Source organism: Stenella coeruleoalba, assembly GCF_951394435.1.
Source record: "Stenella coeruleoalba genome assembly, chromosome: 11".
NCBI lineage: Eukaryota > Metazoa > Chordata > Mammalia > Artiodactyla > Delphinidae > Stenella > Stenella coeruleoalba.
This window is the reverse complement of record NC_137157.1, coordinates 72,074,351-72,090,285: the sequence shown is the minus strand read 5'-3', so window position 1 is coordinate 72,090,285 and position 15,935 is coordinate 72,074,351. Positions and strand designations below refer to the sequence as shown.

Below are 15,935 nucleotides of genomic sequence, written 5' to 3'. Positions count from 1 at the left end.
AATATGTGGTTTTTAACCCTCACTTGTCCCTCACCTTTCCTCACTTACCCTCCCGCTTCCCTATATACATTGGCTGTTGCGATTACCTTTGCCTTTTAATCAGGCAGTCTTCCCCCTGCCTTCTCCTCAGTGCTGATACTGCAGTTCAACTTACATTATTGAACTCAAGGCTTCCACTCAAGGAAAGAACAGAGGGCGGAAGCATTCCACTCTTCCTTCTGGAGTTAAGGGTCAGAGGGAGTATGTGCTCTTAATAACAGTATGAAACTCCAAATGTATTTTCTCATCAAAATCTGGGACAACTGCCTTCAGCAGTTCTATTAGATCAGTGGGTTTTTTTTTGGTTTGTTTGTTTTTTTGCGGTACGCGGGCCTCTCACTGTCGTGGCCTCTACCGTTGCGGAGCACAGGCTCCGGACGCGCAGGCTCAGCGGCCATGGCTCACGGACCTAGCTGCTCCGCGGCATGTGGGATCTTCCTGGACCGGGGCACGAACCCATGTCCCCTGCATTGGCAGGCGTACTCTCAACCACTGCGCCACCAGGGAAGCCCTAGATCAGTGTTTTAGGTATAATTTAGTTAAAATAGAATTTAGTTAATGCAGGCCTGGAATCTTTACATTTTAATAGAAAAATATATTCTTACTCTAAATAAACTTATAAAGGAGCTATTAGAGGACAGCTAATTGATAAGTAGGAATCTGCTTGTATATTTGAAAAAGATTAGAAAATTATATGATGCAAACATGTGAAGACAATGACAGAGATGGGTCTCATTTTGGCAAGTGAAACAGCCCTTGCATTACAGAGAAATAATAAATGGAATGGGTGGGACTTAAAGACAAACAATACTTGAATGTGAGAAGGGTTTTTCTTATTTAGTTATCATAGGAAACATACTTAACCAACCAGAATTTACACTAGGATTTAGGCCTTGTTCAAACACAAAAAGTGTCTGTCCCTGCTTTGTGAAGAAATTATATGGTTCTAATGTTCCACTGTTGAAAGAACTTTGAAAAAAAATGCTCCAAATTTACTTCCACATTATCCCAAATTTAAAAAACTATGTTAAAAACTGAGTTTATGAATACCAAGTTTTCTTTTCCATTTTGTACCTTTGAGCAAAACTCAAAATAATAACAGCAAAATGCTACCCTCAGTAGGTTCAAATTGTTATTACAATTCTAATTTCTAGTTATATATCATAATAACTTCTTATTAAAAAATTTTCAGAGGAACTCTATTATTTAGTTATGAAAACTATATCAGAAGTGGTACTGTATTTTAAAAGGTTAACTTGTCATCATTAGAGAAAAGTTTATAACTGAATTCTTCGGCACCTACCTGCTAAACTACCAAACGTAAGCTTTCTGCGACCCACTTTCTCAACAAGCCAGACACCCACAAGTGTGAAAATGAAATTTGTGAAGGCTGTAACTGAAGCCAGCCATATTGCAAGTCTGTCATCTTCAACACCAGACATCTGCAGAATGGTTGCACTGTAGTACCTGGGAGGCAAGAATAAAACAATTGTTGTTAGTTATTCAAAGAAACACAGTTATTCATATAGAAAAGTATCTACCCGACTAAAACAGACCAGGAATAACTATTAATAACACCAAGTTAAGATGGGAATCAATGCAAACTATTTAAAGGATCACAATATACAGACTGTGTTCAGATGAATCCATTTTTAACTTTGTATCAGTAAGAAGAAATACTCAAGCAAGTGAATAGAGGGCTGAAGCCTTTAAAAGTTGAATGTACCCCACACCTAGGGACAGTTGACAGCTGGTAGTTTCACTAAAACTACCAAGGATAAAGCTCCAAATCCATGGAATGAATCAGAAGTTACCATACGTTGTAAATTTATGTACTTAAAAGAATAAAGAGAACTGCTACATATACTAAAGAAAATGTGATATAATGGCAAAAATCTGGTACAAGTAAAGAACTTCTTCAAAGACACAAGGAGTAAGAATATATCAGTTTATCTGGCATCTGGTAAGGAGATAAGAAACTTACATGATGTACACAAAGAATGCCTTTGTGGTTCCTAGAAAGGTATACTCTTTGGTAAGCCTCCAGCACAATGTGCCTAGTTAGGTTCTATAGACTCATTTTGTTCCAAATGAATACTCTGGAAACTGGCTCTAAAAAATCATAATGCCAACTTGTTGACACACAATGGGAGATATGTCTGGTATGTTTAAAGTGACAGGTTTCTCATAGGACATTTCTTTTCCGGGGGAAACATCAGTAGCTGTATCAGAAGATTGCTTTAAAGCGGCCCTTAAAACAAAGGAAGCAAAATACTCCTGGCAAATCATCTATGAAATGTGACAAAATTAAAATCCTGAAGATACATTCTGAAACACGGCTTTGCCTAGCTTTTAAGCCATTCCAAAACAAGTTAGCTTTACCCAAATCCAACAGTTGGCATCTGAGCAATGTATTCAATCAAGCTGGATATTTCCATAGTTACAATCTACAGTTTCTGGATATTAGTCAACTTTTTCATAGTATTTCAAAAATAAAATTTGTTTGAATACATTTAAGTCTCATTGATTCATCAATGGCTACTGTCTACTATTTTTTAAATTCTTATTTTATTTTTTAAAATTTTTACTGGAGTGTAGTTGATTTACAATGTTGTGTTAGTTTAACAAGATGAATCAGTTATACATCCATTCTTTTTTAGGTTCTTCTCCCATATAGGTCATTACAGAGTATTGAGTAGAGTTCCCTGTGCTATACAGTAGGTCCTTATTAGTTATCTATTTTACATACAGTAGTGTGTATATGTCAATCCCAATCTCCCAATTTATTCCTTCCCCCTCTTTCTCCAGTGGTAACCATAGTTTGTTTTCTACATTTGTGACTCTATTTCTGTTTTGTAAATAAGTTCATTTGTACCATTTTTTTTAGATTCTACATATAAGCGATATCATATGATATTTGTGTTTGTCTGACTCAGTATAACAATTCTAGGTCCATCCATGTTGCTGCAAATGGCATTACTTCATTCTTTTTTTATGGCTGAGTAATATTACATTGTATATACGTACCACATCTTCTTTATCCATTCCTCTGTTGACGGACATTTAGGTTGTTTCCGTATCTTGGCTATTGTAAATAGTGCTGCACTGAATATAGGGCTGCATGTATCTTTTTGAATTATAATTTCTTCTGGATATATGCTCAAGAATGGGATTGCTGGATAATGCTGGGCAGGGCTGTGTCAAGGGGTGCGTTTTGAGGTAGCTATGAGCTCAGTATGACTTTAGGCAGCCTGTCTGCTAATGGGTGGAGCTATGTTCCTGTCTTGCTGATTTGTCTGGCCTGAGGCGTTCCAGCTCTGGAGCCTGTAGGCTGTTGGATGGGGCTGCATCTTGGTGCTGAAATGGGGACCTCCAGGAGAGCTCGTGCAGATCAGTGTTTCCTGCGGCCTCTGCCACCAGTGTCCTTGCCCCCACAGTGAGCTACAGCTGACCCCTGCCTCCTCGGGATACCCTTCAAGACTCCTAGTTAGGTGTAGCCCCGGTTCCTATGGAGGTATTGCTTTGTGCTGGGTTCCAGTGCACCTGAGACCTTTGTGCACCCTCTGAGAGTGGAGTCTCTGTTTCTCCCTGAGTGTGGAGCTCCTGCACTCAGGCCCTGCTGGCCTTTAAAGCCAAATGCTCTGTGGGTTCTTCCTCCTGATGCCTGACCCTCAGACTGTCTTGGAGGGCTATTTTTATGTGGGAACATCCCTGTGTAGGCTGTGGGTTTAATATTTTTTGGTGCGAGTGCTGTTTTTAGTATGGATGTCTGCTACCTCTCGCCTCAGTGCATGCTGGCTGTTACCCCTTGATAGGAGGTGTGACTGTTGTTGTGGTGACCAGAGCTTGCACTGGATATTGAGCGGGGCCTCCCCTTTGCTCTGTGGTTGTCACTGTCCTGTCAGGGGCAGAGCCTGCTCCCTAGATGTTGCAGTAGAGGGCCCCAGATCTGTTTCTGAGCTGTGGTATGAGGTAGGCAGGACTGGAGCACTTCCACTGGGAGAGAAGCCTCTTGAGTTTTCCTCTTCTGGAGCTGTTCACCTGTAAGTGTACTCTGCTGTATCACTTTTCACCCGTTGTGCGGGCTCACAAATTACACTGTTGTTGGAAATGGTCTCAGCCCCATCTTTATGCTGGCAATTGGCCCTGGTGTCTCTAAGGTATTGTTTTCACTAGGCCTCCAGCGCAGATCCACCGAAGTCAGGTCCCAGGACTGCAGTAATCGTGTACCTGGACCCGCTATAGGAGCTATGGAGGCACCTCAGACTCTGGCCTGGCCCAATCCCCACCTGTACGTGCCCACAAAGCCCACAGCTGCCAAAGCTAGACCTGTCTCAGCTGCAGTAGCGCTCTTCCATTCGGATGTTCTACAGGTGCTGAGTTTACAAAGCCGGCAGCGGGGCTGTAAATCCGTGGTTCCCGCAGCCACAAGAAGAGATTTCAGCTCTTCATTAGATGCATGGCCCCTGGGACTTAGCTGTGGTTTCAGCCCCACCCCTGTGTGTGGGCCTCTCACCAGACTCTGCTCCCAAGGCTACCCAGGAGAACTGGCGCCCACCCAGGCAGGCGGGGGCGGAGGCGGAGACAGGCGGGTCCTGGCAGCCTGTTCAGGTGGGAGCCCCTCCTAGCGCCTGCGGGGGCTGGGGCCTGCACGTAGGGAAAGCGGCTGCAATGGCGGCCCTGCCCCTTGCGTGCCACTCAACAACGGCGCCCTGCCTCTATGGCAGCCCAGGCTTCTTCCGTGAACGTTCCCAGTTGTGGAGCTCCTCACTCCCGTCCCCTCAGGCTGTCTCTTCTCAGCTAACAGCTGTCCACTCCCAGGGTCTACTCTCCGAACCCCACGTTCCAGCACCCAGGCCCCGTGCACGACGGCGGACACCTGTCAGGCTGAGGCACGCAGGGCTGTGGCAGGGACCATCTGTGTACCTCTCACTCTGTCCTACCTGCCACAGACCAGTTGCTGCGCTCTCCTCTGAGCCCCTGAAGCTCCCCTTCTGTCCCAGCTGATCTCCCCGCTGGTGAGGGGGCTTCCTCGGTGCGGCAACTTCTCTTCTTCAGCTCCCCACCAGGGGTGCAGGTTCCGTCCCGTTTCTTCTTTTCTTTTTAAATTTCTTTTCATCCTACCCGGTTGCACGGAGATTTTACTGGTCCTTTTAGGTGTCCAAGGTCCTCTGCTAGTGTTCAGCAGGTGCTCTGTGAGAGCTGTTCCATTTGTAGATGGATTCTTGATGTACTTGTGCGGAGAGGTGAACTCCACGTCCTCCTATTCCGCCACCTTCAGTAGTGATTTTTAAAAAGTCTGTTTTTTAAATTAATGATGATCTTCTTATGTAAAATATTAACACCAACATGGACTCATTCATCTTAATAAAAAGTGTTTTCCTTTTTTAAAGTGGTAAACTAATAACTTACTATGCAGTGTGAAGGATGTATTTTACTGATCACACTAAAAGTTATGCTAACCATTTTAAGATTTTGAATTCTGACAGCTGTTATAAAAGGGAAACTCCCAGTGAAACCTCTCCTGTCATTGTGACAATTGTGAACATTTTGCAGTCAGACTGTAAAGTGATAATAAATAATTATGAAAACAATTCAGTCCATATGAATGGTACTATACAGTTTCCAAGTGCTACTCCATACATTATCTCATTTTCATAAAGACCTGGGCAGCAAGGTCATACCTGTATGTAACCACTGAGAAACTGACATAAATCTAGAAAGGCAGAAAACAGAAATGCTGAGAGAAAATTTAAATACTTAAAGCCAAAAGAATTTGATACTTGTCATGCTATTCTATTGCATTTTAGAATCTTTTCAATGTTTTAAGAATAACAACAGATACACTGCACAAAGTAATCCTTACAAATAGAGCGAGAATAAACTAAACAAAACAGAGAGGCCCTCTTACAAAAGGCCCTCCCTCTCTATTTGGGGATGCAGAACCTACAGACACTGAGGGCTGACTGTACTTCGTCATTTTATATGAGGGACTTCAGCATCCACTGATTTGAGTATCCATGGAGGTCCTTGAACCAATCTCCTGTGGGTACCGCGGGACAACTGTATTTCGATGTTTTCATTTTTGACACAATAAAATCATGAAATTACAGGTGTTAAATTAATGGCTAGAAATGGGAGTGGTAACAAACAAAATAAGTTGGTCAGTTTATTTATTTAGTGATTTTTAACAAAATATTTTTTTATTTAGGCTGTGCCAGGTCTTAGTTGCAGCATGCATGCGGGATCTAGTTTTCCCACCAGGGATAGAACCCGGGCCCCCTGCATTGGGAGTGCAGAGTCTTACCCACTAGACCACCAGGGAAATCCCCAGAATTTTATTTAAAATGAAAAATGTGTCCTAGGTATGTAAAATAATTTCTTTTATGGTACTTAATTTATAGAGGCAGACTATAAGTAAAGAGTGGCCTGGGAATCAGAAACTGTCATTCTAAAGGCATCTCTGTGGTGTGCTGGCCAGATCAGGTAACATAAACATTTGTTCACTTAATATTTATGTATTGAGGACATACTATTAAGCTATGTGAGTTACTGAGAGCCCACAGATATGTTATTAGATCCAGTTGTTGCCCTAAAGAAACTCACAGTTTAGTATAAGACAATGAAACGGAAAGAAATAATTTTAATATTGAAAGGTACACAAAACACAATGTGGCATAAAGGACAGACCAAATAATTTTCTTTGATGTATAAAGTTCCTTGATTTTCCGGTAAATTTAATGTTTGAGTTGAGTTTTGAAGAATTCATCGGGGTTTGCCAGCAGGTCTGATGATCTGGGAGGACATTGGTCGTAAAGGAAATGACACGTATGAATGAAAAAGTACAAAATACTATGCTGGGCTCTCAGACCAAGAGTATTTTACTGTGACTGAACATAAGAAGGTCCATAGGAAAGAGAAGTATGACATAAGGCTGAAGCAGGAAGTTTTGTTATAGAGGGGTCTTGATTGCCATGCTACATGTTTCGTTTTTATTCTGTAGGCAATGGAGAACCATGAAATGGACTTTAAAGAGAAGTAACACAATTAAGTCTGTTCTGTGAAAAGATCACTCTAACTACAGCAAACTGGGCAGACAGGATGCAGACGGAAACAAGGGTATATTTCTTTAAAGCATTTTTCAGGTCATTATACTGGAAATAGGACCCTGTAGATTTTCTGTATTAATGTGAAACAGTGAGAGCAAAGGCTGGAATTCAATGATGGCCTTATATCCTCCTGTCAGCAAGAGTTGCAACTTCAACCCACACTAAATCTTTTTCTGGATGGAGTGTCTTGAGTTTTCATCCTCATTTTTCTTTCTAAAACACTGGTAAATGTTTTAGGTTTTACTGCTGCCATAACAAATTACCACAAACTTAATGGCTTAAATCAACATAAATCTATTTTCTAACAGGTCTATAAGTCAGAAATCTGACACAGGTTTCATTGGGTGTCAAAAATCAAAGATGTCAGCTGGAGAGGCTCCAGGGGAAATAGATTTCTTGCTTTTTTTGGCTTTTACAAGTCTCCCACATGCGCTGGCTTGAGGGCCCCCCCTTCCTCAATATTCAAAGCCAACAAAGGTAGGTCTAGTCCTTCTCAGGTCCTTTCACTCTGATATTCCCTTCTGCTCCCTCTACATTTAAAGACCTTTGTGATCACACTACCCCAGATAACCAGGATAATCTCCTTATTTTAAGGTAAATTGATTAGCAGATTTAATTCGATCTGCAACCTTAATTTCCCTTTGCCATGTAACGTAAAATATTCACAGGTTGTTTACAACATGCACATCTTTGGAGGGGATTGTTCTAGTACATAAAGGTGCTAATAAACAGTAAAATAAGGAAAAGGCCAACAGAACAAGAAGGGGAGGAATGAAGATAAGGATATTCATCTAAAGGGTAATCAGTTCCAGAAGAATTTAGACAATAACTATATTCCCCTTCATAGGACTCTTTCAAGGGCAGGGGATGACATAACTAGGTCAGAATAATTCATGAACCTAGTTTTTAAAAGTCACGTCATGGAGTGGTAAAAAGACACATTTAATTTACATTTAAAAATGTGTGAATTCCAACGTTTTTGTAAATGATGCTACCAGCCAACCATTTATGTAATAGGCTACCTACTACTGTACTTAGTCTGAGCCTTTATGTAGTAGTTTAAATTTGCACAAAGCAAACAGAGTTTTCGTCATAAGAGAACAATATGAACAACTAAAAAAGGCTTTCTGGGCTTCCCTGGTGGCGCAGTGGTTGAGAGTCCGCCTGCCGATGCAGGGGACGCAGGTTCGTGCCCCGGTCCGGGAAGATCCCACATGCCGCGGAGCGGCTGGGCCCATGAGCCATGGCCGCAGAGCCTGCGCGTCCGGAGCCTGTGCTCCGCAACGGGAGAGGCCACAGCAGTGAGAGGCCCGCGTACCGCAAAAAAAAGAAGGCTTTCTTTCCTTTTTAGACTCAAAGGAGGGATGCCTTCTCTTTTCAAAATCATTTTATACTATCTATCTGACAAACTATCATCATCTTCAAAGATTCCCTGGGTAACCTTTAGTTATCTCACACATACTATCTGTTCCCCAGAGTGAATACGAAAGGCCTGAAGGCAGTGTGTTCTCACAGAAGACCAGCTTCACAAATCTCTATAGATGTCTAAGAACAGAAACAGCCAGACTGTATGTATATCGCTATCTTAGAGATTATGTGAGAGGCAGCTTCCAGTCCTGAATTTTAAATTTGAATAAAACAAAATAGCTCTGGAAAACATGTAGGCTTTGCTAATAGCAATCTATCCTAATGATGACTTTTAACTAGCAATAAAAGCATAAACATGAGCACTTTATATGCTGAGCAAAATACATATATTATGTTCCTATTTGAATAAAGCATTTCATAGGAATTTCTGAGAAAGTTATTTTTTTCAGCTTCTTGAAGCCACAGCCTGTCTTTTTCACTATTGCTAATATAACAGAGTTAATTTAACAGCAAGAAGTAGGTACCCAATAATTGCTTGTTAAATTTATTGAACTTATCTACCACCAACTTTTAAAAAGGAATTAAGAATATTTATAATGAAAAACATGACAAAATTGCTAAAATAAAAATAATAGACTGAGAAGAGAGAGTAGGAGGGATAAAAGATAAAGATAACTGTATGAAAACTTTGGATGCATAATCACTATAAGCTATCTCTAAAATTTCTGGCAGCCAAGGCAAAATAGTAAATGATTGTTTTAACTGTCTGACAAAAAAAACCCACAACAATTCATGATGAAGATAAACTTTTTCGGGCATGAAATTATAAAGAATTTAATTTCATGAGTAAAAGAGATATGGAATATACTCTTCCTGACACTGTCAGCCAGTCTAAATACAACAAATTAACAGATGAAATTTAGTCATAATTATTTTAATTCATGTGGCACAAAGGTGATATGTACTAGCAGTGTTGCGGATAGTTTCCAAATACAAACCTTGTCTTACTCAATAGCCTTAAAGGTCATGTTCACACTTGGGAGAACGACCAAGTTAAATGAGAAGATTGGAACTTATGGAGCATAGCTGAAGGACTATAAACCCTGAAAGATTCCTATTATCTAAGTTATGTTGTTTGATTCTTTTGGCCCCTATTTGTATCATATGCCAGAATACACTGACAACAGATTTAAGATGCTATTCTAATAGAAGATGCTCTTTTAATGGAAAATATTATATTTTCCTACTGGGATGGTATTTATACAGTCAAAAACATGGGTAACTATGGTAACTACATCAATAGCTTTAAGAGAAGAATATTTCACCCAAATAAAAAATCTTAAAAACAGTTTACAAAATAATTAAACTTTTTGAATCTATTTTATGTATTTTGTATATTGAGAAATCTTCTTTGTGTATTATTAGATGCAAGCCATAAAGCCAAAAATAAAAGTTAGAAAAGTAGAAATTAGGATTTCATTTATATCATACATGTGTTTAAGCTAATATACTAGTTTATTGTGTCATACTATTCTTAAATCAGGCAATGATCCAAAAATTATAGTAATCCTCAGAAAGCATAATTACTTATCACATTTAATATATTACAAGACAGTTTTCATAATTTAAATGATTTTATTAATCTTTTGGGAAGAACAAAGTAAAAATGTGCCAAAGGAAATTAGGGATTTCTACAGACCCTCAGCGTAGCCAGTGTGACTGGTACTCCATCTCAGAGACCAGTCCCTCACCCTGGCTTCACAGGACTGGAAACCTCAGGAGAAATAACTGATCTCACCCAGCTTAACCACATCATTAACCTTCCCCTGTGCATCATTAAGAACAATGATAGAAGCTCTCTAATCTGACCTCCAATTAATCAATATGCCAGATTAACCTTTCTATAAAATATATGGTCGCAGGACATTGAACATTTGGGACTTCATGCAGGCTCACATTCCCCATTTGTTGAATGTATGTGTATCAAATCAGGTGTGTTTGTTTCCAAACCTGTTTATGCCTGTCATTATGTAATTTAATCAAATAATACCTAAATCAATAAAAGATGCTAAAAGAGAGTTACATTAAAAACAAAACTGTATGCTTTTAAAAAGTCAATAAAGGTAAAATTATTTTAAAAAAAGTTGTGGGCAACACAACCACAAAAAAATTGGGGATAAGATGTAAAAGTCTATAAGAAGATTCTGCCCTTCGGATTCTTCTCATATGTCTTTCAGTTCTTGTTCTATTTGAAAGAAACTAAACCTGGAATTCATAGATGGCAATACTGAGTGTGGTTTATGAAAGAAAAACAATTTGGAAGTTCAAGCAGTGGATGTGATGAATTATTGTACAACTAAAAATAAAATGTTGAAGGTATATATGTATCATTTCCTCATAACTGTCTTTTTCAGTTAACTGAACAAGAGCCGATCTTCATCATGTCAGTTAAGAGGGTTTCCACCTTTCCTCACCATATCTCACAACCCTACTTATTTCAGCAACAAGCAGCAATCCAAGGCTTTCAGGTCACCTATTTCCAGCTGGTCACTTACTTCCATGTTAACCTGTGGATGCAGTAATTTGCCTCAATCTTCCTCTTGTCCCAGTCCTCCCACACTCTTTCCCTGGGCCCTGTTAACTAAGTTTGGATGTGAGGGTACCACCTTCTTACAGCTTAGATCTAGAGTCCAGGCTGTTTTTCTCTCACATCCTATAAACTCAAGGAGACCTGAAGAAGAGTAGAGGGTGGCAAGGGGAATAAATGAACTACAGCATCCTCTAACCCTCCCTTTTCAGTTGTTGGCCTACTTCTGGTCACTCCTCATTCAGTGGCAATTTCAGTACCTGCCTCACAATTTCTTCACCACTTCTACCTCTGTGTCATGATTCTTTGTAAGAGTAGCGTCAACATGGTCCACCCATAAAACACCTAGTCTCTTAACTGCTTCACTTCTAAAATCCTTCAATTATCCTAGTCTCTGACCAGCACCACCTGGTCACGGCTCGCTTACTTGAATTCCTCTACCCACACAATTCTTTACTCTTGTGGAGACTTTTACACCATACACTCTACCTCTTTTCAGTTACCCATCATCACCCATTTCTGCTTCTTTCCTATAACTGTACTTAGAGTGTTAAGTAGTTTAGATTTCCCAAACCGGTGGTTCTCAGGTATTGGTGTGCTACAGAATGACCTGGAGGACCTGTTAAAACACAAATTGCTAGGCCCCACTCTGAATATTTGATTCAGTAGGTCTAAGACCAAGAATTTGCTCTTCCAATAAGTTTCCAGGTGATGCTGACACTGCTTTGAAAACTTACTCCCCAGACCATTATTATCATCATTTTCTTTTTACCATTCTCAAATTCCCTGGTCTATTCCCCCTTTGTAATATTCATGCCATAAAATCTGACTCTGTCTACTTACATTCAATTATTCTTCTACTCTGCAATTACACCTAGCAGCTGAAAGGTTCTAGAGAGAAACACACAAATTGACCTCACATGAAATTCCCTAAGATGCAAACTCTACAGCTCTCAAAAGGATGACTTCATAGTATCTCCCTTCTCTCCACTGTTCCAGTCTAAATAGCCTCAGGTGAAATCTCGCCTAATATTCACTGAGAAAGTGTGAACTATCAGAGAGGTACACCCTCATCTCACCACCACCAAATCTATCAACCTACCTGATCAATTCTACATTAATTCATGGAAAATCAACTAGCACTCAAATATTTCTCTTCTAGATTCCTTCTTCAATATTTGCTGCTTGAATTATTAATCTTTTCGTCTGCTATTCCTCAGTAATTTATGTGTACCTCTGTTACAATACATACCACTTGCCTTCTGGTATTGGAGTTACTTACCTTTTTAAAGTGTATAATTCAGTGGTTTTTAGTATACCTATGACTAAATTTAAATCCCTTAATTAAAATAATGTTCACAATAAAGTATTAAAACAACCCAGAGGGTTTAAAGAAATAAAAATGTTTCTGAAGTAGGGTGAGAGGGAAGGGTAGAGTTTCAACACACTCCTCACCACCATGCATTCCTTATTCAGCTGCACTCCTTTCCACTCCACTGGCCAGCCTGGTACCCGGGTACCCTCAAGGCTAGGGAAGAGAACCTTAAAAGTGACTGTCTGACTTGTGAGCCTTTTTACTCAAACAATGACATATTTTCTTTTTAGCTCCAAGTTGTACAAATATAACACCTCATTAAATCAAACAAGAGGGAAAAAGGTGATGGTCTATTTAAAATTTTTCTCAGGGGGTCTAAGAGCCTGAGTGAGAAAAAAGGGCAGGTCATGTCATTTACTCTATGAAAAAACTGCTTTTGGCACTATCAAAAGGGTATAAAATGGTATTTTATTTTAAGCTACAAGGCACTCAAAGGTTTGTTTGTAAGCAAAAGTTTCCAAGAACTTTCTATATAAAAGCAACATTTTACAGCATGGTCAACAAAACTGTGATTATGCAAAGTTATGTAGTTTTATGCACATTATTTATAATTGTAAATCTCTGCAGAATCACAGACTGGGAAAACAGACCAAGAGTATGGAGGATGAAGTAAAAAAAAAAGAAAAAAGAATGCAAAATTATTTAGAGAGCAGAATCTCAACTATTAAAATTAATCACAGAAAAATAAGACAAATAAATACACCAAAATGTTAAGATACACTAAATCAAAGATTTTAGGTGCCTTTTCTTTATAGGTTTCCAATTTTCCATAATAAACATGTTATTTAAAAGTATTAAAATTTTGTAGATTAGAATATGTCATACATTGTATTCAGGCACCATAAACCTCCAACTCTGTGAACTAAATCCAATATTATTTTAAGTAAAACAAACATGAAATAATAATTGTGAGGAACTAATATATGTCTGTTTGTCTTCAGATAAAGTCACTTACAACTTATTTTTTCTTTGCCAAATTTAGTATTTTCTTAGATGAAATGATACACTTTTTATGTCTTAGTGCCCAAAACACCACAAATAAGACACTGTAATAAATTTGTAACTTATCTATTTAATTCAACAAATATTTACATGATAATAGTAATAGATGTTTTAGTGGAAAATAAGTATATAATGGCTGAATGTCTCAATTATATGCAATTAAAATATATTTATTTGAGGCATACTATGTGCTAGAGACAGTGGGAAATAAAAAGACAAGTAAAATCTGGGACTGTTTGGGGAGGGCAGGGTCTCTCATTCCACTGAGGGAAACTGCCATACACATAAAAATTACATCCCAATGGGCCAAGTTTTACTGGAGCTGTAAGATTAAAGTGCTATTCGAACATAGGCAGTGATCAACTCCACCCAACAGTCCAAATTGTTAATCAGTGATTCCAATTAGCCATATTACCACATCTCATATTCCAACATTGAAAAAAATACAAAAGGTCAAGGAATTTAGGATGCTAGTTACCACAAGACTTAGTCTGGGACAGCCTTTGAAACCAGCTCAAGGATCATGAACAGAGAGAAGTAGAAAGGACTTATGAGACTATAAATCATAATCAGAATGACAAATACCTATTTGGTTCACTGAGTAGAAAAACTGTAGTGGCAGAGATGGATGTTATAGCCAGGAAGGAAATTCTTGGTTTTGATTTCATAGGAGACGGCAATGATCTGAATATGACTACATTTAAGGTGAGCCTTTGATGCAGGGGATCCATGATAAATGGAAAAGGAGCTCCATCCACTGGTGCTCATGAAGCCAAAGAGTTGAGAGAGGAAGAAGGCATACTGGAAGGAAAGGATGCTATAAAGGTCAACAGGATTGCTCACTTCTCAAAGAGTGAGAACAACACACTGACTGGCTGTACTTGAAATTCCCTAATATGCTCACTCTTCAACTCTCCAAAATGATGAGTCCATCTCCTGAGGAAGAGTGGGCTTGTGGAATAAGAGAAGGCAGCAGAAGTAGAATGCAATTCTGTGAACAAGGTACCAGAGAATTCCGTCACCTAACATGTAAAATGTATGCAGATAATTTTCTTTGTTTCCCTATTTCCTGCTATACTGTGGATAAAGGAATTGCATGGTGTGACTTAACCACTCTAGATATGAAAACCAATGCCTATAAGTTTAGATGATTACAATAAACTTTCTATGAAAAGATAAATATTAATGGATATTATAGTCACCACGAGGACTCAGAGAGAACTTCTCTCTGACCTTAGTAAGGAGTTCTTGTGCTTCTCCGGGATAATTGATTTATTTCTATCTTAGGGACACTGTGAAACATGTATTGTCTACATTGTATTGGCTGCTAAAACATTTAGAGTAACACGATTCTCAAACTGTAGTGTGAATAAAAATCAATCTGGAGATTGTAACAAACACAAGATTCCAAGCTGTCCATCCTCTTTGCTCATCCCCACCCACTCACCACTGCCCAGAATTGATTCATTTTAAGAGATTCTAACTTAGGGGGTTCCAAAAACACTTTGAAAATGATAGACTTTGTGACCTAGTTCGTACAGACACTACTCTACAGCAAGTTTCTTTTACAGAAATCATCTTATCTTGTCCTACTTTGTCCTCTTTCCTAAATCACTATCTTTAAAGATTGTATCTACTGCCTCTCTATATGTTTAATTAAGTCCTCAAACTTTTTCTGGAATAAGGAAGGGTTGAAGTGAATAAAGACTTTTGAATTAGTATGAATAAATCTTATTTTTCCCTTTCCAAATATTGGGGAAAGAAAGCTGATCAATTTTTTAACACCAGAGGAACAAGTTGAGCTGTAACAGCCCTGGGCAAAAAACACTGCAAAGAGAGGGCTCCCACACCAATGTATTATTAAACAGTAAATTAGGCTGACTTGATCCAGGCACGCTGACAGCACTGTGCCCTTTGATGTTCAAAGAAAGACCTAAAATTGCACTTGGTTCATTTCAAGTGCATGCAGGCAGCACCAGGACATGCTTGTTCAATTATTAGTGGAAGTGCAGGACCTTTCACCAATGACAGAAAAAATTCTGCCTATGTGTACACATGAAGTTTGACCTAAAGAAGAAAAAGCAATTATCAGTGAGTCAGCATACATTTATTGAGGTGATACATCATGAAAGACATTCATTTTAATTTTTAAATACTATAGAAAAGCATCGAATCATCTTGTTAATTCTGAAAAGCCAGAATTAGGAAAATACTTTTGAGTTAAATATTTCTGTGTGTCTGAATTGACTGGATTCCCTTAATTCTCCACTTTCCTTTAAACATGTAGAATTGGTTCTATAAATGCCCTTTTCATTTTTTGTTTTTTATGATGAAAACCTAAAGCTGCTTCATAAGAAACACGGAAGAGAAAAACAACAAGAATAATGGCTAACATTTATTAGCATTTTCTGAGTCTACGAAACTCAATTTTAGAGTTGGAGCTGATGGCAGAACT

The 15,935-nt window shown here is 38.8% G+C and overlaps 1 protein-coding gene across 1 annotated transcript in view; it reads right to left on the bottom strand.

Annotated features, from left to right (window-relative positions):
- SLC2A13 (solute carrier family 2 member 13) overlaps nucleotides 1-15,935 on the bottom strand; it is a 427,342-nt gene that overhangs the window by 119,827 nt on the left and 291,580 nt on the right. Inside the window, exon 5 of the mRNA XM_079938390.1 lies at nucleotides 1,343-1,506. Within this exon, the coding sequence (XP_079794516.1) occupies nucleotides 1,343-1,506 (164 nt within the window). The remainder of the gene's footprint in view (nucleotides 1-1,342; nucleotides 1,507-15,935) is intronic.